The following is a 24,530-nucleotide window of genomic DNA, read 5'->3' as shown; positions in this document are numbered from 1 at the left end:
AAATGCGCCCGACTAGAAATTAAATATCCTTTTAAAGAAACATGATATTACGGCGCCGCACTCCAGCAGTCACTGGAGCTTTGATAAAGAAAAACAGTTTTCTCCTCTGTTTGAATTGCAGTTGGTAATTGTTTGAGGCACAGTACTGTATCTGACTGGCTCAGCAGGCAACAAGGCAAACACGGAGTGCTTTCAATAATGTGCAACTTATGGCCGTGTGTGTCAGCCAAGGAGCTTTTACTGTCATCAGTTTGCACGTTACAATAACCTCATCATGGTATTTTCTGTCGTGGCATCATTCAAGTTAAATGCTTCTGCAGCCCCAGTTGAACTAATGAAAATGCCTTCTGCTTCCTGTTCACTTCCACAAAACAGCCGTCTGCAAATGTTAACTATTACTGTCAATACAGGATGAACCAATTGGGGATATTGTGACAAAACGTCTGTTTCTCTGCTTATTACCATATTCATCTACAATACCGTATTAATTTCCACACCAAAAGAGCCCTCACCATTGCTGGGTGCAACCTGAATAGAGAATAATAAATCCAGGATGCCAAGAGAAAATTGTGCAGCACAGCCTTGCATTAGTGATGTTGCTTTTTACAAACCTCAGTTAGATAGTTTCAAAACACTTGTCAGAAAGAATGAGCAGAAACAGTAGATCCGTGTGTTTATGTTTTTTAAACCGTAACAGGCAGATCCTGCTGGTTTGGCTGACAAATGTCAGCCCTGTGTACACAGACACTTCCACACTTTGTCCAGCAGTCAGAAAATCAGTCATAGCTGCTATTTACAGATGCATCTAATCGATGATAATGAGCTAATGTTTTGTCAAGGAGACAATTGATCAAATTCCCTATATGACAGTGTGTTTGACAGCACTATACAGTGTGTGTGTATACGTGCTTTCATGATTTAGCTATTGTTTTATAAATTAGCTCAAGCGGTACAGTTCAGATTTATGTATAGCCACACGCTGCGTATCATTTTCCATGCATCTTAAAAGGAAGAAAAACACTCTCTGTAAGAAATGTATTCTGTTAAATTATGGAAAAGTGCTGGCAGCTAGATTTGACAGTATCAAAAAATTGTACTTATTGTGAAATAAAAAACAAAACAGTTTCTTACTGTAATAATTATAACACTAGAGAGCTACAGAGAATATGAACCTTACAGTATAACGCCACAGCTATTTGTTTGGCATTATATTTTCATCAAACAGATTATCACTGCGCTCAGATGACTTAATCAACTGGTCATGAGGGAAAAATGCCTATTAATGAACCAGTTGTGAGTTGTTGGCGGAGATTACTGGCAGTTGTTTGTGAAGAGGTACTGTGTAAGTTGTGAATATAAACAGAATGTAGTAATTTGCAGTTCTCGTGAACACATATTTGATTAAAACTAGATTGTGGAAAACATATCAAAGTGAGAAAATTTGCCATGTTAAGAAAAAGCTTGTTTAGCTTATTTTCTTTTGAATTTGATTGCAAAAAAAGAAAAAAAGTGGAATGAGCCAACAGAAGGCTGGTAAGTAAGAAAGTTAGTGGTGCTAAAAGGAAACGTTTTGCAGCTAATTAGATTAACTGGTAACAGGTCAGTGTGGGTGTAAGTGAAAGACGCATAAGTGATTATGCTCTCAGTTTGTGCAATAGCTTGCTGTTAATATAAATGGAAAGATTGAGGAGAAGAAGAACATATAATTTACATTTATCAGAAAAGCTGGGAAATGACTAGGTTACAGTGATTTAGTAAATTAAAAATAATTTACAATAAGGAGTTTTGAGTCGTTGTCTTTGTGTCTGTCCTTGTGGTGATTGTTGTTAGACAAAGTGTTCAGCTGCATGTCCAGCTTGTAGTGCAGATTGTGATTCATTCAGTATCCAAATCCATTCACCAGAGACACTGTCATGTTTATCTGCTGATGGAGGAATCCAAATATTGATTATAACTGCATTTAAACAACAACAGCAAGGAATTTGCTCACGGCACGTGGCCATCCTGTGCTGTTTGGTTGAAACAACATTATGTCCTTCATGTTGGACATGTTTTGTCATCCACTTTGAAACATTTTTTTTTATTTTAATAGATGGGAAGTCTATTTTTGACTAATGTCTCTCAAGATGTCACCAATGGTCGGGCAGCAAGTTACTGAGCGCAGTTGTGTCCTTGCAGTGCAGAACTTCAAAAACATGCGTAGTGCCACGTCGGTATTAAATATATGAGACAGGCTCCTTGTTTTAGAGGTATGGAAATTTTTTTAATAATACATTTCTTGAAGACCAGATTGCTCAGTCTGGTATTGTTCTTGCGCAGCTATTACGCCACCGAACCAGACAGCTAATATCACATTCAAATGAAATACTAATTAAGAAGATATACACATCATTACCACCGATGCACCATGGGACTCCAGAGTCATGCTCTGTCTGTCTCCTCCCCTGCATGTTTCTGTCCCCATTTATTACCGGTTGTCTCCTTCGTTTCTTTTTTCTTTTGTTTGCATTCATCCTCACTCTTTTCCTTCTATTTATTTATTTATTTATTTATTTGCTTTCTGCCATCTAAGGAGTTGCTCCTCAAGCTTTCCCATCAGCCCCTCAATCTTTCAATTTTCTGTCATGGAAAAAAGCACTTAAACTTATCGCTCCATCTGTTTATTACATGCCACCTCCAGCTCCTTCCCTTCTCCACCTCCTTGTCTGGCTCTCCTCCTCTCCATCTGTTTATGTGTGTTCCCAATAACCTTTTTACGCATCGAACTCCTCCTTCTAGTGACCTCAGTGTCCTCGGCTAATGCTGTTCCAGTGTCCCAACACTCTGCAAAAGCAAACTTTGGGAATAGCTCCATATTACAGTTTTCAATCAGATGCAGCTGTGGTGTCAGTTTTGGTACACAATGCAGGAGACTGGTTTTCAGTTTCCTGGACAGGAGTCATTTTTAAAACTCTTTTCTTTTACGCTTGACCTGCAATGTCAAGTGGCAGGAATAGAAGCCATGTTTCCACTAACAGGATTGATATCCAAGAAAATAAAAAAGAAACCTTTACCCCCAGGAAAACGGGGTCGAGGGAGAGACACCACCACTGGTTTAGAGTGTAAGACAATATTACATCTGTTGAGGTTGTACATGTGTGTCTGAGAGAGATGAGCTACTTCACAGCTGTGATGATGTTGAGAAACAGAAATAAGTTTTGAATTTCAATCCCTCAGTAAGTTGTTTCTTGTGTCATTGTGTGCCTTCAGACTGTGGAGGCCTGAGGGGGAACAGGTTATTGATTTCTCCTGACATCAGAGCTAATTTCCTCTTTGGTGATCTGTTAGAGTCACTGTGAGTAACGATTGATTAGAGAAGTACACTGCGCCTCTGCTACTTTCAGCAACAGTATCAGAAAGCGCTGAATCAATTTTAGTAGCAACAAGCTACAATTTGCCATTAATACCATTATGATTCAAATATTTTCTCTCTTCGTTCTCTCTTTTTCTCACAGATCACATTCTTCATGCTGCTGTCTGCAGTTTGTGTGATGCTAAACCTGGCGGGCTCCATCCTCTCTTGCCAGAACGCTCAACTTGTCAACTCTCTGGAAGACTGTCAGCTGGTGAGACCAACTGGACCTTAGCCCATGCATGCTCCAGCTTTGCAGTACACTCCAAAAAAGACATTAATCTTTTAATGTGGCTTTTTGGAGGCTTAAACTTAATAATTGGAAGAAATGATGCAGTGTTTCTGATCTGTACTGATTAGACAGTGAATTGAACCTAGTACTGAACTTGACTCATACAAAATACAGAAAAAAGCTCTTGTTTTCATAAATAAATTTGTAAAATCAGAGCACACAGACATCAAATCAAATCAAAACTTTGCTGAATAGTATATCTAGCCAGTCTGTCCATAGTTCATATTCACCAAACAGAGCAGCCAATCAACATTTTTCATGTCTAGAACTCATAACCATAACCCCTTGTCACCAGAATGAACACCTGAGTTGACCCACTAGCAGTCAATGACAAGTAATGGATCTTAATATTGATATGTTATCACTAACATTTGTAGGGGTATGCACTAAGGCTGTGAATAAAAGTGGAAACAATATATATGGTCGAAAGGGATCATGAAGAGTGAGTGACTAATAGAAATGTGTTGTCTGCATGGGAGCCTACATCTATGAATGCGAGCACACGATGGGCTGACGGGCAGCGCTTCTGTTCCAAACAGGCTGCAGGACTGAGTCAGCACCGAAAGTCAGCTGAACTATTTGTCTGTTGATGACTAATGGCTCCCAATAAACACATCCATCTCTGCCAGAATCACAGAGAGCTGAAATAAAATAGATAAACAACTCTGAAAGAGAAAGCCAATGTTTTTTCTTTCTTTCTGTTTCACTCCGATAAAGTTGGGAGACATTTTTAAAAAGTGTGGTCAAAACAAACACAGCAGACGGTGAGAAACCCCGACTGTAACGGTGCGTTCAAGCATACAGATACATTAAAGGGCCCAAAATACGCCACCAGAAGCGCTTGTCACTTCTTGTTGGAAATTTCCGCTCCCCAAATGTTTTAATGTCAGAATTGTCGGAGCGGCCGTCACCAGCAATATGTGTAACTTTCTCAAACTGTTGTCCTGACGTCTACATCCACTTCATGCTTTGATTGGTCAGCTGGGCAGAGGCGTGAAAGCTGGGAGAACTTCTAACTCAACTCAGTGAATGTCTTGAGGAAAGTTTCTGAAATGTAATTAAAAGTGAAAAATAGATATCATGTGAACTTTAAAAATTCACATGATATTTAGAGAATAATCCACCACCAGAACAGTTGTGGTCACACTTTCCAGTTTGTTGCAACTCTTACTTGTCATGAACTACTAGACTGCAGTTTCACCTCTTTGTGACTGCTAAAAATCAGTGGTTGCCCAGGGATTGCAGTAAACTCTTTTCACTTTTGGCAATCAATTGCAAGAAGCTACTGAGCATGCAACACCCTCAAACTCTGGGCAGCCACTTTTGATCACTGGTGTCCTTGTGGGAAGCAACCTGTCTCCCAACAATCACTGCATCAGACTCGAATAGCAGTCACTCTCAGACAGACTGGTAAATGTTTAAAAATTATCGCAATCTAATTTATAAACACAGACAGATTGCTAACACACTGCAATCAGTTGGAGTCAGTCTGCAGTGATCAATGCAACTTGTCTGCAACAGGAGACTCAGCGCTCGTTTCATTCTGGTTATATTCCTATAAAATAAAATTAAGGCTGAGGTGAGCTTCTATATCATTTTGCAGTTAAACTGCCAGCATCTGCGTCACTATTTGTAGAAGGATTTGTGAATCTAATCTAAGTTTCAAACCTCCAGGTTTCTGGCAGGACGATGAAATTAAGCAGTTAATGTGAATTTCTGTGTATATAACAGATTTGCAATTTTCACTGATTTAATTGTCATATCAACACAAAGAGATAGCATGTAACTGCCAACTTGACCCTATTCAGTCGCAAACGAACAAAAGACTGACTTCACCATTTTATCGCTGTCTTAATGCAAAGTACCTGTCCCAGCATTCATTTCTACAGCAACAAGATTGCGAGTTCATTGAACACTATCGCAATAGTTCTGCTCGTGCTGCTGTTTTCCACCACTGTTTTCCCTAATGTGACCATAAAGGACTTGTTTTTTAGTATAATTCCAGATTTGTTGTCTTCTCTTATCCTGCAGTTTCTTTGCTCCTCTCTGCACCTTAAGCGCTCTGAGCTAACTGCTCTGTTAGCCTGTGGTGCCAAGCACTTGACTCACAGGTGTTTCTACAGTTTGTGGCCTGATTAAGTCACTGCACATTGGTGCTGTATTTTAGCCTCGCTGTAGTGTATATATATCTGTAGTGCATCTGAATATATCGGAGACATTTGTTCATGCTATTTTATTTATGTTAGGATGCTTTGGTGTCCTTTACATTTTTCGTGTTAACATCAATCACACTGCATTCACCTGATTTCATTTTTTGTCGTGATTTCTTTTGGTCTTGATAGCAGCCGAGTGAAAATTTGATCTCGTCATATCTCTACCTCGGACATATCTGAATGGAACTATGAATTAGGACTTTTCAAGCTTGAAATATCTTTAGGTATTTGAGTGAGCTCCCATTTCACAACACAATCAAAACATCATGCAGATTTACATAATGAGATTCCTAGTTGATTTGTTTTTAATTTAATTCATAGTACCAGGGGTTTCTATCTTTTTCATGACTGATGCAGCCCCTGGTGATTCATCTGGCACCCAACCCACTAACCTGAGCACTTCCACATTATAAGCAGCTTTTGTCCTTATGCAAGTGGGAGCAGCCGACTACACCAACTTCACCGCTTTATGTGGTTCCCCAGAGACCCTCCCACAGTCGTGACTGAAATATTAATGTTCTTCATCTCCTTTCCCCAATGTAATTAACCCATACTTGTTGGGTTCATGTCCTGCTTTCTCTCAATCTGGGACACATAGCAGAGGTATGCTCTACCGCTGTCCTTTACTGGGAAGCTCATCATATCTCACAGTCCTTTGTCTCTTTATGCATGTGCAGGTGCCTTTCTCAATCACAGCGAAATACGTTTTGTGAACTTTGTCATCAAAGTTTTTGATTACACGCCCTGTAACTGAGAATATGTTTTATGTCAGGGGTAAATATGTCGCTCATCACTCATCTTCAGAAAAAAGTGACATCAGAAAACCAAGCTCAGGCCTGATTTGTGCGTGTATGTGTGTGTGTGACGTGTGTGTGTGTGCCTGTGTGTTTCCGTGTATGTGGCATGCATGCATGAGTGCGGATGTGTGTTCTCTCCTTCACCCCCCCAGCTCAAGTTTGACAGCGATGGAGTGTGTGTATGCTGCGAGCTACAGAAGCAAAGTTCAAGCTGCAACAGCCTGGGAGAGACGCTGAAGCTAAATCCACTGAGGGACTGCAATACGATACGTATACGTCTCAAGGTGTGTCTGTTTGTATATTGTGACTGGTATATTTTTTTTAACATAAAAACATTCTGTATGACTGAACTACACTTTACATTTGTCTGGTAGTTGTTTGGCAAAAACCGTCATGGCCAGCTTTAACGACTCAGTGATGTCACATTTTTAGAGACATTTGGGAGGCCAGACTGAGACACAAATCCAAACAGCTGCCTTTTTTAAAAATGCCCATCATTTATTCATTTACTTGCCTTCTTGTGTTTTTGCAATCCAGAGCTGGAAATTGAGGTCTGATTGAACTGTGTCAGGGAGAACTCAGTTTGGATCCATAAACCACCTCCTGGTGCTTGTTTGTCACCTGCAAATGTTGTTTTTCATGATCTTTCCTCTCTATTTTTAGTCATGCTACGTCATGGCTCATGTGACGTCAGTATCATTCAGTGGAGAGCAACACTTTGATCCAGACTGAAAAACTGTTGGATGAAATTTTGGTAGCGTTTTATAATATGGTCTGCATCTAAGAGTGTTTTCCCAATTAAATTAAATGGAATTTCAATGTACTTAATTTGAAAATTTGAAATTACAATGTAATTACACGGTAAGGACAAAAGCCAGACTTGGCTCCATCAGTATAAAGTCACATAGGCCTGCAAATTGTTATGGTATTTATTTTTTTCTCTGAGCTGGAAAGGGAGAATAGTCCTTATATAATTAATATTGGTAAAAGAAAGGGACATTTGAATAATAGAACATCGCCATGCACATCAGGATAATGAAAATGTAAAACTTAAACTTACTTGCATTATAATATATGTCAGTTTTCATGTAAAATAACCAGAAGGTATGCGCCGCTCGAAATTACTTACAAAATACTTAAAATTATTTACAGAACAATTTGTGTCTGCTAAAATACCCGAGGTTATGCAATACATAAAAATTACAGTACTTAAATGTACTTACAATATAATTGTTTCGTTGTTTCCTTTATTTTTGTTTTATTCTTCCTTTAACTTCATTCTAGTGAACCTACCTTTAAGTATTTGTAGATAACTAGAATTAACATACCCTGATATTCTTTTAATTACATCGGAGTGAGACCCTTAGATGCAGGTCATGCATATAAACTGTTACCAAAGTTTTGTACAGATATTAATAGTTCCAAGATTGGGAATGTTGCAGTTTTCAGTGAAACATCTCAACAACTTAGGTTAAATTGCTGAGCTTAATATTTTTAGGATGAATCTTCTTTTGTGTCTTTGACCGATGTTTTTGTTTGTGATCGAACAAACCTACAGATATGGTTCCATAGTTAGAATTGTAGCTGGTCAACATGTTGGTTTTAGAGCTACATCCTCTGAGAGTCACCAGACTAACCTCAGGTTTCAGATTTCTTTTCTTACTGTAGCATTTGCCGTCAGGGAACAATACAAAACAAAGCTGGGTTTCTTTCTCAGATTAATTGAGCAGAAAGCAGCAAAAGCATTTGTCTTTCCCCAATAGGCAGACCTCTTAGTATGCAGCAAGTATCTACTCTGGGCTGGCTCTAGTTTGCAAGAGTATGACCTCGGTAGATTATCTTGACTCGCAGCATAAGAGGGAATAATATATAATCTGTCCTACTGCGCCGTTATTGCATAACGACAATCATATCCATTCATTTTATATCCTTGATTGATTATAAAACATTGATAACCAAATAAAAGACTTCTCAGGATGAAGCATGCTTATGAAAAGAGGAAAGATCAACTACATTTGTCACTGTAATCATAACTCTTTGGAAGAGATGGAGAATTGGTGCTATAAACCTTTATTAAGTGCCAAAGAAGTCAGATGTATTGAGTTATGTCTGTGAGGAAGCTGTCACACACAAGTCTCCGGCTATTTCAGATGGCTGTTAGACGACTGCTGACTCTAATGAACTCATATAGTGCCTCGATCACTAAACGACACAGTGTCCTGAATTATAAAAGCAGGTGGACTGAGTAAAATTGGTTTCTCATTCGCTTATTAGTTGTTGTTACTCAGCAGTAGCGCTTTTCTTAAAAAAAAACAAGAAAATTAAACCAGCCACCGTTGCTGCCAATGTCTGTCATTCGCTCTGTGCTGGCACATTAATTTCCACCCCATTTTTCTTTTCATTACTCTGCCCGGGGCTATAAATCATCAGTGAGGGGGAGTACTGAGGTAATTTGCGATTTCCTGTAAAGGGGCGGATGTGTAACCTTATTCACTAACCTGATTGACCTGGGGCAAGGTATCTTTCAGAGGTTAAATATCTGCTGAGCAGCCATGCTACACCCTTTACGTGTTGGCGGCGTTATTAATTTTCTTTGCCGGGCAGGATTTATGGTGGCATCGTGAATGTTGTAGTCACAAGGGAAATCAAAGAAATGCATCTTCTCACATCTGTGTGGCAGATGCACTACCAAATTCGAAGTCACACAAAGCCATCGTAAATATTTCTTGATTCTTGCGCTGAGAAAAATCACTCAGTGCTGCAGTGCATGCAGTGGTTAGACACAGGTTTGTTTCCCTGTGCAGCTGTGCGCTACTGTAATCTCAGCTTTGTCTCAGGGTAGAGTCTTTACTATCAAAGCTGCACAGCAGGATACGTAGATGATCAACAGAGAACATCTGACAGTCAGCCAGCTCACAAAGAGTGTATCTATTACATGATGGTACTGAGTTGCACCTCTGCGCTCCCTGCAGGGGTACACAGTGGATTAATCTTTTTTAGAAAACAATGATGCTTTTAGCTAAGTGTTGCCAGCAATTTTTTTTGTGAGTGTTGCATTCAGCAGTGTTATCAAAAAATCAACAGAGTGATTTTGTATTTATTGTATTTGCTGCTTATTTTCTCTGTCTGCCTTGGCACCTTCCACATGTAAAACTCAGAAGGATAACATCTGCCAACAGCAAGGCAAGGCCATATTCCCAGACATATTCTCTATTTGTATTCTTGGTAAATAATGGTTTTAGACTCACAGTGAAAGACTTGTCTTGCTGGTATCTTTTGTTACCCTCTATGCAAGGTTCTTTAGAGCACAAAGAACAGACATCTTTGCTTTGCTTTGCCTGTATGGACAGCATAATAAAATATCTGTAAAGTGCACCATCTTCCTGGTGTTTGGAGTTAGGGATAGGTACTGTATTCCCTTTCATACTGATGCCAAATGTGAGTTTGTGTACCATCAGTATGCCCTTGAATGATAGGGGGATGAGTTTTAAACTTGTGAGCGTGTGTCATCTTCATACAGGTTTCAGCCAGGAATCCATAAAAAATGATTTTCTTCTTTTGCAGTAACTCACACAATGGTAAAAACCAAAGTTTAGGAGTTCCTTATTGACTTATATGAGGCATATATTGTGATTTAAATATCACTGCAAACTTTCAGAAAATCCAATACAATGTGCAGTCATAGTTGGATCCAAAGCAAATTGTTTTTCTGTCACACAAAGACTGAATAGCACTGCAGGGTTTCCCAGTTTTTGCTGTTCTGCCTTTTTCATTCACATTTTTATGAGTGCAAACCCACTTTTTTGTATTCACCTTGCACCATCATCTAAAATTTCAGTTAATGGCTTCTCTGCAAACTCCACTTCAGAGCTTTATCGGCTGCCACATCAATCATTGACTTTCTAATTCAATTGGCATTCGTGTTAGAGTTGTCGCTGCAAAAGGGTTTCTAATCCAACCTGACTACCTGCTTCTCACTGAAAATACTCATGAAACTGCACGTGTATTCTGCTGAAGTGAGCCCTGACGACAAGCTGCTCGCCAGCTTTCGACATATTGTTTTTGCTCTGGAACTCATGCAGTAATGGGAAGGCATCATTGCCCTAGTGAACTACAACAACCGTTTTCTGATCCATCCATCAGTTTTAAAAGATAGGGTCTGAAGTCCTGCATTCAGGTCATGAAATCTGGATAAAAAGGAGTCAGGCTATGTCTTTAGACTAGCTACACTGATGCAATAACAATGTTTATCTCAGGAGTCCCAGTTAAGAAGCACTGATCCAGGGAAAAAAAAGAAACTGGGAGCAATGACAAAGGTTACATCTTCAGGTCATGAATAAAACTCTTCTTTTCTAAATATTTAACACTTTATGGGGCCAGAACATCGGCTGCTTTCAGTCACTGGAGTTTAAACTGCTGTAGCTCTTCCTAAAGGAGGTCCAGGATTTTCTTTCAGATCCCATGAAGAGCTTTTGTAGCCTGCCAAAAAGAGGTCAGAAAGATTTTTTAACAGAAACTCAGAGCCGGTTGAATAAAAGCCAGGTGCACCTTTGAAACGGATGTATTTTGGTCAGCCACAGGGAGCAGCTAATTGAGGTGTATGTTTAGTTTGTGTCTGGACAAGATCTTCACGGTTCGAGGGATAACAATTGAGGATCAGTGATGTGAAAAACCAATTAAGCCCTCTGCCACAGAAAGTTTGTGGCCAGATTAGGCAGTAGGACTGTATTTGTTCTATTATTACAATTATAATAATTATTATTGTAAGAGATTGAATGTGCACAGGGGAAAAAAATGTTCTGATATCCTAGCTGAGCCTAGCTGTAGGGGCTTCAGAAATAAAGGACATTGGTCTTCTGATGTGCAATTTTTTATCTGATCCTCCCCCAAATATTTTTAGACATATTGCCTAGATAGAAAAAACAATGCAATTCAGTGTGCGAAATATTTGCCTTCACTTATCATTTCAGTAAGAGAAAATCCAAAAATCTACCCAGTAGAAGGGTTAGCACTATTGTGAAGTGTAAATGGGATAAAATATGCAAAAACAGTGGTATGTGAGCCATATTGTAAAAAACGGATGTTCTTCACTCTGTTAATAATGAAAGTAGTGTAGTTCTCAATGCACTCACAGAGCAATAATAGTCTTCTTTCACCAGTTCTGTTCTAATGGTCGGCTTGTGGTGATTATTCATGCTTAAAATGTCAGACAGGCTTGTGCTCCATCCAGACTTCCCTCCAACACAAAACATGTTTCAAAACTGTTATTTTCCAAGGGAAACATGTATTAGCTGCATTTTATAGTTGGCACTGCACAACCTAATTTTGGTTCCAACTGGCATCATTTCTGCTTTAAACTTCCAGCTCACACAGGCTTGATCTTTGGCAACTAGATGCTGGCTATTGAGTGTGTTTGAAAAACAGTGGCAGGGCTGGTAATTCTGAACACTGAAGATGCTAAAATGATTTATTTTATGACACAAACTTTAAAAGGAGTAGGCAAGTGACTATTGGTCTGTTCGAGTTGTCATCTTTTGTCATGCGCCATGGGTTGTTGAGCTGGGGTTGTGAGTTTTTTGGATGTTTTGAGTTTTCTGTAAGTTCTTGATTTGCTTCTTTGGATTTCGAGATGTAGTGTATGTTCTAGCTTTATATCTAGTTCTTTCAGTATAATATTTCTTTTGTTTCCTTTGCAACATTTAGTTATCATCTGTTGTGATCCCCTTCTGTCTCCCTAGTCATGCTCCCATGTGCATGTGCTCTATCTCTATTCCCTATACTGATGCCCTGTCAGTGTTAACACATTTTTATTCGCAAAGCAGTAACAAACTGTATAGCTGTTAAACTCGCCACACTTCCTCTAAACCTCCTTCAGTGTGGATGTTCTTATCATTTTGATCAAGGTTGTGGTTGGTCAAAACATATGTTTTTTCCTAATATATGATCTAGATGCATCAAATGTCCATCATATGAAGCAATCCAATCAACAATCTACAACATCAATGTTTTCCAAAGGAAGTTGCTGTCTTGCTTGTATTGGTGATCATCGGGCACATTTTACTGATGTACCATTGATAACAGGCCACTGAAGTGCATGCGCTAATCTATTCCAATATCAAGTCTCAGTGTGCATTTCATTTTGAAAACTTTTAAACAGGTTTCACAAGTGATTTAAAGCTATTGTACTTGGAAAAATGCAGATAGAGTCTATTTTAAATAACTTGGTATCGAGTTGCAATAAGGACAAATGGCTTAAATCGTCATATTTTTGTAGTTTTAAGGTTCATTATTATTATTATTATTATTATTATTATTATTGTTGTTGTTTCTAGCAGTGAGGAATTCAAGCCGTGCAAAATTGTATCGTCCCATTGGCAGATTTGTATTTATTTATTTACTTTTTAAAGTCTAAGATCAATTTGATTGTATAAAAGATTATTTGGCTTATATCCATTAGGACATTTTTATTTTTTTTTGCATTGCATGACTTGATAAACCTCAGCAGGTGAGGCGGCCGTCCTCTCTGTGGGCCTAACACCAGTTGAGGTTTCTAATGTCACTGATAATTATGCGCCTCGTGAATCCAGTGAATAATCTGTGAGACAGGCTGGAAAACCACTTTGTATGGTAACTGGGGAGCTTCCTGTGTCCACAGAAAGTCCACAGCGAGTTTTAGCTCCCATCTCATCTCTTCTTGTCTTTAAGGAGTTCATATATTTTAGTTGAACACATTTGTTGAATGCACCTGTTAGTTGTGCCGGCAGCAGGGCAGTTTAGTATCATTGTGATCGTGTGTCTGTGCACCTGCATTTGTCCACAGGGGTTGACTTGGAAAACACAACTCCAGTTGTTTTTCTCTGTGAATAAAGTTGAAATGTGAAGATTAAAGCTGCTGTTTCATGTCAAACAACTGCCACAGCTGCTGTTCCCTGCATAAAATTCCTTATGTAGATGAGTTGGTGAAGTCGTACTTAAGAATCGGTTTTAGCAACAAGGAAATGAATTCTCTTTTAGCACACAACATGGTGAGAAGTGTAAAGATGTTAAAGAGATGGTGCAAAAAGAGACAAACAAACAAACTTGGAAGAGTTGGTTGGATTTATGCAAAATGATGTAGCTGGCAATGGACAGATACAAGGATACTGAGGGTTACATCCTCTTGCAGTGAACAGGAGGTATGTCGTATCACAAGCAGAAAATGAAAGCTGATCAAGTTGTTTCACTAACTCATCTACGCAAGGTATTTTGTACACGGTGGCTGTTTAAAACTTTAATCACCACTTTTAGATTTTTTTCTCAAAATTTTGACTTTATCCTAAAAATAATAAACAATCATAATAACAATAATGACCAAAAAAACCCTTCAATTCTTTTTATTTAACTTAATCTGCCCCTAATACTACCACACACCCACCCGTCTCTGCTTCCCCTTCCTCCTTTCCTTTTAACTGTCTTTTTTTTCATAATAGTAATCCCGGGAAGTGAATCCGTCTATCAGATTAACCCTTTGGACTTTTCTTTAAAGGATTCTATTCAAGCACATGAGTGGACAGATCATGCTTCAGACTTCTTTTGTTCACATATGAAAAAGTGTGTTTAGTTTATCTTATTTTGAATGAACATTACAAAGTGCTGTCATCCTTTGTCCTTTCAGTGCATTGTGTGTGCCAGACAGTTGCTATTCCCTGAGCTAATTCTTAAACAGATGTTGTTCCCATGCCTTCTGGAAATTAATTCATGCAGCACCCGTATTACAGCTTTATTTGTAAAGACATACCAAAAGCTGATATTACTGGAAAAACTGAGCCACTTAAATATGGGAAATATGATCGTAATAGCCAATACGGATGATTTTCTTCCACATTTGTCTAAAAGAATAGCACAAACAGCAGCATAATGGGACTGCAGTCATATGAACTATTTTCTCTGATTCAAGATGCTGGTCTAGTATTTCACCAGCATGCACTTTATTTTGCTGACAGACTCAATACTGGTTTGTACCCTTGCTGTTCACTGCATTGGCAGAGTGTGTGTGTGTGTGTGTGTGTGTGTGTGTGTGTGTGTGTGTGTGTGTGTGTGTGTGTGTGTGTGTGTGTGTGTGTGTGTGTGTGTGTGTGTGTGTGTCTACTGTAAGTTCATGCTTTACCCTGGATTTTAATGATCTTTAGAGTGTGTTTGCAACAATCCACAAAAATGCACGGGCGTTCTGTTTCTCTCTAAAGGTACTTAACCTTTTAAAAGTATTTCAAATGCATTAACACTCTAGTTTATTAGTGTTTGTATAGTTGTCTTACAGAACCAGGCTTCTCTTTCTGCAGTGCCACCCTGCTATGTGCCTAAACTTATCCTATCATAGCTTCTTTACCTTTAGACCTCCTTTTGTTCTTATATTCTCAACCTTTACTGTTCATAATACCAGCTATCTTTCTTTCCCATTTCCTCCTCCTCACTTTACCTCCTACATGACTCTAATTCCTCTTATTTGTCACTCATATCCTTTTTGCTCTTATGTTTCTTGTTACTCTAACATCCTCCTCTTCTGCTCTCTCTTTCCTTTAGGAGCTGCTTTTCAGTGTATGTGCCCTTAACGTCATCTCCACCATTGTGTGTGCTCTAGCCACTGCAATGTGCTGTATGCAGATGGTCTCGACTGATGTGCTGCAGATGGTGAGTGTGATCGAAGTGCAGACGGCAACGGTAGCTGAATTAACTCTCTCTTCAGTGACCACCCTGCAGTTAAAAACATGCATTTTTTTCATGCTTTCATCAGGGCATGCGGCACATTGCTGCAGATTTGATCTGTTTAAGGATGGTAGGGACTGTTTTAATCAGAACTAACATGGTCAAAATCATCTGATTTGCACACCAAAAGCAGTTATTTCATTCCTTTAAACACATCAACTTTTTTTATATAGTGCTAAATCAGTACAGGAGGCACCTCAAAGGCGATTTATGGTGTAAGGTAAAGACCCTACCGAAAGATTAAAGGAGTCTCAATATTAAAACTGGTGCTTTCACCTGTATGTGACATTTTACCGTGAACTTTGCAAGGTTTCAAGAAATTAGAAGTGTTATTGCAAAAAAATATGATCATAAAAATTGACTTTATGCAAACATGATATTATTTATGGCAGCACGGTGGCACGGTGGTTAGCACTGTTGCCGCACAGCAAGAAGGTCCTGAGTTCAATTCCACCATCAGGCCGGGGTCTTTCTGTGTGGAGTTTGCATGTTCTCCCCGTGTTTGCGTGGGTTCCCTCCGGGTACTCCGGCTTCCTCCCACCGTCCAAAGACATGCAGCTTGTGGGGATAGGTTAATTGGATAATCCAAATTGTCACTAGGTGTGAATGTGCGAATGAATGTGAGTGCGAATGGTTGTCTGTCCCTGTGTGTTGGCCCTGCGACAGACTGGCGACCTGTCCAGGGTGTACCCTGCCTCTCGCCCTATGACAGCTGGGATAGGCTCCAGTGCGCCCCGCGACCCTGAAAAGGATAAGCGGAAGCGAATGGATGGATGGATGGATGGATATTATTTTACTTTGTTTTTTTAATCTATTTTATAAAATGTAACAAATAGCGAGACAAAGACACAAAATGTATTGATGAGTACCAATTAGCTCTCGTATTTATTCTGATTAAACAAGGGAAATTAATAACAAAGGACATGAATACATTTATTATAGGCTGTTTGAATTATACAGCATTTAAGAATGTAAATGGAGGAGGAAAATCATTCACAGTTTGAATTAATGCCTTAAATCAGAGCACACCCTGCTTCAGTGCTCAGCATAATATGTCTGATGAGCAGACATAGATCTTCCTCAGACTTCTTTGTATGGAGAAGTGTAGATATAAATGCATTTTGGTGCTAATGCCTTTTGTTGCTACAGTCTAATAACAAATCAATCATGAATCAGTCAGGAGAATTTTAACCTTATTGTTGGTTCAGCTGAATATAAGACATCATACATGCCGTGCAGGAGTTAGATAACTATATGACAGTAGGAAATTATACTGTTTGATAAGAGCAAACACTAAAGCAGGAAAGCCTCTGTAAATTAAAGCGGCTGCTGAACATCATGACTTCTAAGTATTGATTCACAGAGAAGCAAAGGACAAAAAAAGCACTGTCTTATCTCCACCAGTCGAGTTTCCAAGAATGGCCTCGTTTCCCATTTGCTACAAAGGGTGTCAACCTTTTGTTTAGCTCAGTAAATTTAGCCGAGTCAATAGCAGCGGCGGCAGCCTGGAGATTAGAAAAGCAGGTTGACTGTGACTGGAAAGTTGTCCCACTTAGAAAAGGCTGAGTAAAGAGCCTTCGAAAAGAAGCTGGCCCCATGCACGGCACTTGCATCAGTTAGACCGTGTTCAGAGATCTGAATACATGTTAGTGACATACTGTGTTGTAAGTCACCGCCACTGTTCAAGGATGGTTGTTCACAGTGGTCATAGATGGCTTCTTCGACCATCTGTCGTCTCTGTCCAAAATGTGAACACTGGAATCTATTCACATTTTGGACATAGATCAGTAGTCCTCTTAAGCGACAGCTCCTAGTAGGACTTAAATACCTGGGACTCTCCTCCATTTGGTCTTAGAACTGAAGAAGCTTCTCAGATGAGAGGTGAAACCTCTTCAAGGAACTTAAAGAAGTCCAGTTGCTTTTCTTTCCAAGCTTACTCTGACTGAGAACCTACAAAGACAACTTGATAATGCCTCTTTGTTTAAAATGTTGCTGCTTTCAGTTTATGCCACACAGAGCTCGAGCCCTGAACGCTGACTGTATGACCCCCCACGGAACAATCCTCCACCAAACACTGGACTTTGATGAGTTTATTCCTCCCATTCCCCCACCGCCATACTACCCCCCAGAGTACACCTGTACCCCCTCAATGGATGGACAGAGGTGAGAAGCAAAGCAGTTTTGATCATCATCCCATTTTTAAATATAGATACTTTCAAAGTTCACATATTAAAAATGCAGTCTACAGTATTCACAACAGCTTACGTTTTCTTTGTAATTCATAATAAATACTACGTTATTAACCAAAAACTCAATGGTACTTAATCTGGGTTCATTTTTCTATGACACTTGACACTTAATGATCTAAAGCCACCACTTTACATCTTTGTGCAACTGTCAAAGAGTTACATAAAAATTGCAGTGTAATCCAAAAAAGCATAACTCGTTACATTAAGTGGAACACAAACTACAAGTTAATGGCACTCATTTTAGGCTAAAGACAAATGAAGAATATAGCTGTAAATATTATTTATTTTGAAGCATTGGGCATCCTCCCAGAGGGCAGCAATTCAAATTGGGTATCAAGTAGCTGTATGTTCTCTTTAAAAAGACATTAGGGATTATTTCTGAGGTTTTATTTATATTATATAATCTATTCAATGAAAAGAATTGCTTACGGTCATTATTTTGCAGTCTAGTCCTTATGCCTAACCATTTGCAGAGGAATATTTTGTTTGTTTAGCCATTTAAAACTGACATATGAATCATTCAAGCATAAAAAGGCACCTAACTCAAGGGATGAACCAGTGTTGTGTCTGCACAAAACAGACAACTTAGCAAAGAACCAATTTTAATTTGTATCTTTAGGCATTTTATGCTAGCAGTCTGTTGCAAAAACACAGAATTTGTTCCCAATTCTTTCGATAGGAAACCTAGTATAACACAGTTTGACAGCAATCAAATACTAGTTTTGCACAAACGGCTTCACAGAGAGCTATTAGAGAGAAACTTTATTAATCTATTAGCTAAAAATCAACATATCTCAGCATGGTGTGGAGTGTATCCTTAAAAAATCTTTCTATAGCAGATGAACAGCATCTGAAAGTCATGTCCATAGGAAATGTCAAGAAGCCATTCTTAAGGAAGGGAAACGAGGAACAATCACTGAGCTGTACCAAATTACACAAAAAGTGGATTGAATACAGCAGGTCTTAAGTAGCGATGACTTCAAATGTATAATTTTTGGTTAAAATAAACATCAGTATTTATGGAGGAGGGCAGGAGAGAGATGCAGCAGTGAGTGTCTACAGCTATCTGTAAAACACAGCCAGTTGTATTGAGCAGTGTGTTGATGGAATTATGAACACAGCCCAGATCTCAACATTGTTGAAGTGTGGAATCTTCTTATGATCAAATGAAACAAAAGGCAGCCAAGATCCAAAAAAGAGCTTTGAATGTCCTTCAAGAAGCCCGGAGAACTATGCATGAACACAACCACAAGAGATTACTAGAAACCTTACTTAAGATAGTTCAGGCTGAGTTAAAGAACAAAGATGGCCATACCAAAAACTGACTTTGAAGCTCAGTGGAATTCCACAAACTTTGTCTTTGCTTCATACACCATATTTCACTTATGTTTTCACATTTTAATAAACCATGGCACTTATTTCCCATTTTCCTATAAAAATAAAAATAAATTAGATGTGGCTCAACATACATTTCTTCTAGCTTTCAGTTTTTCACAGTAGCACCAACACTCAAGAGTCATTATCTTAAATATTTTTTTAAAATCCTACACAGACTGTGCAGATCTGACTGTGAATCTAAGCGACACTGCACACCCATACATCATGGGAATTACAAGTTCATTGTAGTATAAATGCACACTTGAAACTAGAGAATAAGACCATAAACTCATCAGAAAAGTGTTCAGTGAGGCTGTAGATCAAGCGAGCTGAGGCAAATTTTTCCTGTACTCCTCTATAAAATCAAATGTTTTACAACCAAAGGATTTCCCCCTGCTGGTAAATAAAAAGAAAAACAGATTTGAGGCATTTCGACGTTGACTTTACATTTCAGGAAGGACCAGCTTTTATATACAGACTATGGGATTGTTCTGTATACTCTTGTGCCCCTTCATAAGCACCTATAATAACAAGTTTCACTTATTATTATAGGTGTGAGGTTTTTGGATGTGGAAAGGACACACATCAAAGCGATGCTGCTTAGTTTAGTAGACGCTAAAAGCATAATAACTAATGCATTTTCTTACTGGTATCTGTTTCTAGGTTAAAGACCATTTTCACATTAATATTTAACCTCTACTTCTGTAAATCTCACCAGGATTTCCTATGAGAAAGTAAATATACAGGTGCACGAAGCAGTGTTTGCATGGAAAAGGCAAACCCATCATATTAAGCAGCAACGGCAACATCTCTTCACACGTGTTATTATCAACCACATTGAGCTCAGAGCATTTCTCTCCATTACGAAGCTGTGACCGCGGTACTCAGCTGCAATGGAAGATCATTTGACCCCCTCCCTCACCACCATCTCCATTTTCTAAGCCTTTGCAGAGAGAGCGGTGCTGTTGTGGCCATTTGGCAGGAAGCCTCATCTGTTTGTCAGTTATCCCATAAATATATACAAGGCAACGGAAGCATTTATAGCATCCATGCTCAGGGCCAGGGATGTGTCATGACATCATTATGCATTGAATGACTGGTGGAAATACTCAGGTTGTATTTCATGCTCTGCCACTTTAGAGGAGAATGGGGTTGTAATTAAAAGATATGACAGCACGCATGGCTGCTCATTCTTAATTGGTACCATATGAAACATAGTGCTGCACGCCGAATAATACAGCGCCGATATATATTGTTAGGACTGGAGTGTAGGAGACAAGAGGATCGCTTTCATCCATTCTTTCTTAAGGCTTTTATAGACAATACCATATGTTTGACTTGGATATTCACGCTGGCGGTGACAGTTTCTTAAACACAACACTGTGCGACTGTCTCAGAGCACTCTCTCTTTGTATTCCAAGTATCCAAGAATAGTTTTGTTGTTTATTTAATCATTCCTCGGCACATGTTTTCTGGTTGTCTTCCATTCGTTTGTCCATTTCAAGATCTCATGAACACCTTCCGGGAATTTCAGTTACACTTTGCTGGTCAAAGCTCATTGCCATTTCTTCTTCTTCTTCTTCTTTCGACCGCTCACTTTAGGGGTTGCCACACCAGATCATCGGCCTCCATTTCACCCTGTTCCTACCATCCTCCTCTGTCACGCCAACGGTCTGCATGTCCTCTTTCGCTACATCCACTGCGATGTCCAAAAACACATTGTCTCAAGTATTCATACTCTAATTGTGACAACATTTCACAGGAGTTTTCATTAGAATAAAAGTTTTAAATGATGAGCTGTTATATATCCAAAAGGTCAGAGGTCATAGTCTCTGTGACATCCTCTATAAACTCTTTTCTGCCCAGAGCAGTGGGATATTGTGTGGACATATTTCACAGCTGGTCAGTGTTCACATGCATACTGTATATTACCCTAAGACAAAGGTTTTAACTGCAGCTTTATCAGTCAGTGGACAATTATATTTATTAGGCATTCTTTGTATTTTATTATTTGGGTTGTTTGATTGACTCTTTGCTTTTCTGTCCCTTACAGAGGCTTGCATCTGGACTTTCCCCATTCTCCCTTCAGTGCCATATATGGGGTTCCTATCAACAGCCCAGGCACCCTGTACCCAACTGACCTGCCCCCTCCATATGAGTCTGTGGTGGGTCAAACACCTGCCAGCCAGGTGAGGAAAAACAACACCACATAGGTGCATTTTTATCTGAGGTTCACCAGATTCTAATTATTAATGAATTTTCAGTTTCGTGTTTTCTTTTAGTTGTGCATTCAGTGATGTGAAATGACTTCTTTGTAAAATGTAGTATTTTAGGAAGAGTCAATGTGACAGGTGTAAACTTTTATGCATTCGCTCTCAAAGCCAAGTGGGTTTCAAGGTCAGTGGGAAGATTTTTAGATTAGATGTGTGTTTTTAAGGGTTACAGGCCTTAATAAAATGGTTAGGATTTAATTATGTGTCTACTGTTTTCCACTTCTAATTAATATTTGTTAGAAACATTTGAATGTCATGTCACGTGCAAAATTTAGAAGCCCAAAATCACAACAAATATAAGCTCAGTATCATCCAGCTGCCTCGACTGTCTGGGTGAAGTGATCAGAGCTTTTTTTTTTCTTTGCTGCGTCTCATTGTTCAGCGCTAAAAATAACTTTCTAATGTACGAGTAAATCCTTCTGTTATCTTCTCAACATCGTTTAATCACCCCTCACTTATTCTCTGTGCCATTACAGAGATTAAATCCGCAGTTCTCTTCATACCTATTTTTTTTGTCTTTCAAAGAGGAATCAAAAGAAAGGTCTGCTCGCCTGAAATAGATAAGCTGTCAAAAAGTGAATACAGCCATGCAGCAAATGATTTGATGTGTGAGAAATCATCAGAATCTGATGGTTTCAGCATTGAGATGCCATGAGATCAAAAAAGTTATGTGAACCTATATGTATCATATAATGTACCTCAAAAAGGTCATTAGTGCTTCTAATTAAAGTTCCTATTCAGCTCAACATTATACTGTAATTTTCTGCACTGGTACCCCTGCTCTTTATAGTGACAAATTACTGGTAAGTGTGTTGTGGTCTTGCAGAGCCCTCTAAAGACCAACCAGTGGTACTGAAGGTTAGGCGCCACGCAGCTGTTGTGCGATATAGCACATGTCAAATATCCATATTTATTGAGGACTCCTGTTATGTTTACTAATAATTTCGTCTTCTCAGGTTACCATCAGCATAGAGCAACAGGCCACTGAGTCCAGTCTGTGTGAGAGAAATACTACCGCAGGTCTCAGCACTCAGGGTAAAGACAGTTTGAATATTCACAGTGCTATTTGTTCCTAAATATCTTTTTCCACTGGTGATCGTGCTAATGATGCATTTTTGCAGCCTCAGTGGACAGTGCCTCTCTCATGGTGTCAGAGGTGGCTGACCAGGACCAGACTTGCTCCTCAGAGGACTTGTGCTCCCTGGAGGTCCAGGGCTCTGACTCCTCTCCCTATGGCACGCTCCACACTGCCCCCACTGATGGAAGCTGCACCAGCCTGGAACTTTGTACACGTGATGCCTCACGTTGCCGCCGTGGCTTGACTAACACTGATGCTCGCCCTAGTGATACTGGATACAGTGAGTCCTCACACACGCAGGAGTCGCTGGAGCGCTCACCTGACTGGTCCTCGGAAAACTTTAGCAATCTGGACCAAGAGGACTCAGCAGAGAACACACATCTATGTGATGAACTCAAGGCTTCAATGCACATATGCGACGAGCTGGCCTCAGCCAAGCATTTACCAGAGGAGCCACCTAAACCCACACCACACACCCTTATCAAAGCAAGAATGACAAGCCGGAAGCTCACACTACCGGTTACTATCCCCCCGCCACCTCAGCCTTGCTCCCCCACCTCTGTGGCTTCCTCTGGTGGAACTTCAGCTTTCAGCCCTTTGGCTGCTTCCCCTTCCCCTTCACCTCCTGCCAGGCCACGCGGCCCAAGGCTGTGTTTCAGTGTTTGGTCACCTTCCTCTGCATCACAACCCCCCTCTACCTCAGCCCAAAGTGGACACTCACCTTCAGAGAAGCCTCGGGTGCTCCGAGCAGCCAGGAGGTACCGCAAACTGGCACGCATTGTCCGTTCCACCAGTGACCCTATCTCGTGCTCCACTATGACAGAAAGTAAGTGCAGCAAATATGTTACCATTTTACACTGTAAATGGCCTGTAAATGGCCTGTACACTGCAGCTTAATTAGTCCATCTAAGAATCATCATCAATCTTTCACTTCCAGATTCTCCAACATCATTATTTGCTGCATTTTTCTGGGTTTTACATTTAAAATACATTATTTTTTCAGCTTGTTTTTATCCCCTGTCTACAGGAGAAAATTCTGGGTGCACCCCTGGAACTGATCCTGCTACTGAAGAGTTAGCTCATGCATCACCAGATCAGGGTAAGAGCGTATAAATGATGAATTCATGTGATAGTTAGGGAAACATCAGAAATTTGCACATCTGCTGCTATACAGCACTCTCTATTTTGTGAATCAATGTAACCTGGTTGGCTTACTATAATAAATTAAAATGCATTGTCAGAAAGAAGAAAATAGTGTTGTGTGTAAAGATGATTGCAGCTCATTTAAAACTGGCTTTGGCATTCTCTCAAATGCAATGCAGTCTTGTAAAAGCCATGTTTCTCAAGAAACTACAAGTGGCATTAGCTCTAATTTTAAGAACTGTGTGTGATTTAATGCGGGTTTATTTGGTTGTTTTTGTTTTATTTTTGCTGCTTTTTCCCCTCCTTAGAGCCAAGGGACAATTCAACAGAGGTAGTTGGAGGTAAACCCACACATATGTCTGCCAGGAAGCAGCAGAAAGAGGGCAAGAAAGTTGACATCCACCTTAAACCCAGATCGCTCCACACACACTCCTCCAACGAACGCCCACACTCCCTGGCTGACCTTAAGATGTACAAAGACACCAAAATACTAGTGGCTAAGTTCCTGGAGCACTCGAGCTGCAGTCTACCTCCTGAAGTCCAGCAAGTTGTCAACAACATCAAGTGTGTCATTAAATCAGATGAGAAACACATGGAGGAGGCCATCTTTAGTGCAAATGTCATAGATCAGGTAACCTGAATATATTATGGATAAAAGCCTTTGATAGTTCAGTGCATTTTAGAAATCTGTATACCTTCTGGCTTTGGTCGTTAGTGGTGAAAAAAAATCATTAAACTGGACCAGCTTAGCAGTGTTTTACAAGCTTTTTACACCAAAACCAAACATACAGGGATGAAAATCAGGAAGACATTTTGGATTGGCTCAATCAGCATTTTTCTATTTTGAACACAATATTGCTATTATTATTGTTATTATTATTATTGTGGTGAAAACATTTCAAATATTTCAAAATAATAATAATAATAAAGAGCATGTGCATTAAATTTGGAAAAGAAATTCCTATTAATCAATTT

At 39.5% G+C, this 24,530-nt stretch overlaps 1 protein-coding gene across 2 annotated transcripts in view; it reads left to right on the top strand.

The window, feature by feature from the left end:
- Positions 1-24,530, top strand: part of fam189a1 (family with sequence similarity 189 member A1) — a 122,439-nt gene that overhangs the window by 96,861 nt on the left and 1,048 nt on the right. The window contains exons 3-11 of one of the 2 annotated variants that reach the window (XM_026166783.1): positions 3,495-3,605; positions 6,813-6,977; positions 15,253-15,360; positions 17,438-17,598; positions 21,115-21,250; positions 22,291-22,369; positions 22,456-23,238; positions 23,440-23,511; positions 23,864-24,186. In XM_026166783.1, coding sequence (XP_026022568.1) covers positions 3,495-3,605; positions 6,813-6,977; positions 15,253-15,360; positions 17,438-17,598; positions 21,115-21,250; positions 22,291-22,369; positions 22,456-23,238; positions 23,440-23,511; positions 23,864-24,186 — 1,938 coding nt within the window. The remainder of the gene's footprint in view (positions 1-3,494; positions 3,606-6,812; positions 6,978-15,252; positions 15,361-17,437; positions 17,599-21,114; positions 21,251-22,290; positions 22,370-22,455; positions 23,239-23,439; positions 23,512-23,863; positions 24,187-24,530) is intronic. The other variant, XM_026166792.1, reaches the window with a different exon arrangement.

This window comes from Astatotilapia calliptera, chromosome 1, assembly GCF_900246225.1.
Source record: "Astatotilapia calliptera chromosome 1, fAstCal1.2, whole genome shotgun sequence".
Classification (NCBI taxonomy): domain Eukaryota; kingdom Metazoa; phylum Chordata; class Actinopteri; order Cichliformes; family Cichlidae; genus Astatotilapia; species Astatotilapia calliptera.
Note: the sequence above shows the minus strand (reverse complement) of the source record. Positions and strands in the feature narration are given on the sequence as shown.